Source organism: Peromyscus maniculatus, chromosome 3 (assembly GCF_049852395.1).
Source record: "Peromyscus maniculatus bairdii isolate BWxNUB_F1_BW_parent chromosome 3, HU_Pman_BW_mat_3.1, whole genome shotgun sequence".
In the NCBI taxonomy this organism is placed as follows: domain Eukaryota; kingdom Metazoa; phylum Chordata; class Mammalia; order Rodentia; family Cricetidae; genus Peromyscus; species Peromyscus maniculatus.
In genome coordinates, this window is record NC_134854.1 from 88,631,395 (window position 1) to 88,632,582 (window position 1,188).

The 1,188-nt window shown below is 39.6% G+C and overlaps 1 protein-coding gene across 1 annotated transcript; it reads left to right on the forward strand.

The window, feature by feature from the left end:
• Positions 1-399: 399 nt before the first annotated feature.
• LOC121828311 (10 kDa heat shock protein, mitochondrial-like) lies at positions 400-718 on the forward strand. Its single transcript, XM_042274660.2, has 2 exons — positions 400-612; positions 647-718. Exons 1-2 carry the CDS (start codon positions 400-402, stop codon positions 716-718), a joined length of 285 nt encoding a protein of 94 aa, XP_042130594.2.
• The last annotated feature ends 470 nt before the right edge of the window (positions 719-1,188 follow it).

Genomic DNA, 1,188 nt, shown 5'->3' on the forward strand with positions numbered 1-1,188 from the left:
ACAGTTAGAACCAGGGTAGAAGTTATTGAAAACCTAGTTTTAGGGTACAGACCTGAGGTAAGGTTACAGTTTTATTTAGGATCAGAGATATATTTAGAGCTCGTGTTTAAACTAGGGTTAAGTTTAGTGTGAGAGATATGGTTTGGGTAAGTATTTAAGTTATGTATAGGCTTAAAATTAGTGTTAGATTTAAGTCTATTGATAGACTTAGAAATACATATAGGGTTAAGGTTAGAATTAGGGGTCCAGTAGGGTTAGATTTATGCTTAAAATGAGTTTCAGAGCCAGTGTTTAGAATAGGTATAGGTCTTTGTTTAATGTCATGGTTAAGATTTTGGTTAGGGACTCTCCTTGCAGCAGTGGTCTGAGTGCAGAGTTTGAGCTGGGGCGGCACAAGTCATGGCTGAACAGGCTTTCGGAAAGTGTCTTCTGCTCTTTGATGGAGTATTGGAGTGCCACCAAAACCATGACCAAAGCATTATGCTTCTGGAAAAGTCTCAAGGAAAAGTATTGCAAGCAACACTAGTGGCTGTGGGACCAGGCACGAAAGGAAAAGGTGGAGGGATTCAGGCAGCCAGTGTGAAAGTTGGAGACAAAGTTCTTCTCCCAGAGGCACCAAAGGTTATTATAGATTACATAATTATAGATTATTATTATAGATGACAAGGATTATTTCTTATTTAGAGATGGTGACATTTTTGGAAAGCATGTGAACTAAAATCATTGTTGAGGTGGTGTCACATGAAATTGCACATTCTATTGATGTTCTGAACTATTCATCATGTAAATAATTTCTGTGCCTCCCTTTTGTAATAAACTGATGACACCTAAACGAAAATAAATAAATTTAAAAAAGATTTTGGTTAGGATAATGTGGTAGTTGAATGTAACTGGCCTCTATAATCTCATAGGGAGTGGCACTCTTAGGACATGTGGCTTTGTTGGAGTGATTATGGCCTTGTTGGAGGAAGTGCGTCACGGTGGGGGTAGGCTTTGAGATCTCTTTTGCTCAAGCTTCCCCCAGTGTGACTGAGAGTTGCCTTCCTGTTGCCTGCAAGATGTAGCACTCTCAGCTCCAGCACCACATCTGGCTGCATGCCACCATGTTCCCTATCATGATGATAATGGACTGAACCTCTGAAACTGTAAGCGAGCCACCCCAATTAAATGATTTCTTTATAAGAATTG

Excerpts from the sequence above, each read along its gene's own strand:
- LOC121828311 (XM_042274660.2), top strand. The coding sequence starts at position 400 with ATGGCTGAACAGGCTTTCGGAAAGTGTCTTCTGCTCTTTGATGGAGTA. Across the intron at positions 613-646 it reads ACAAAGTTCTTCTCCCAGAG|ATTATTATTATAGATGACAA; the intron begins GCACCAAAGGTT and ends ACATAATTATAG.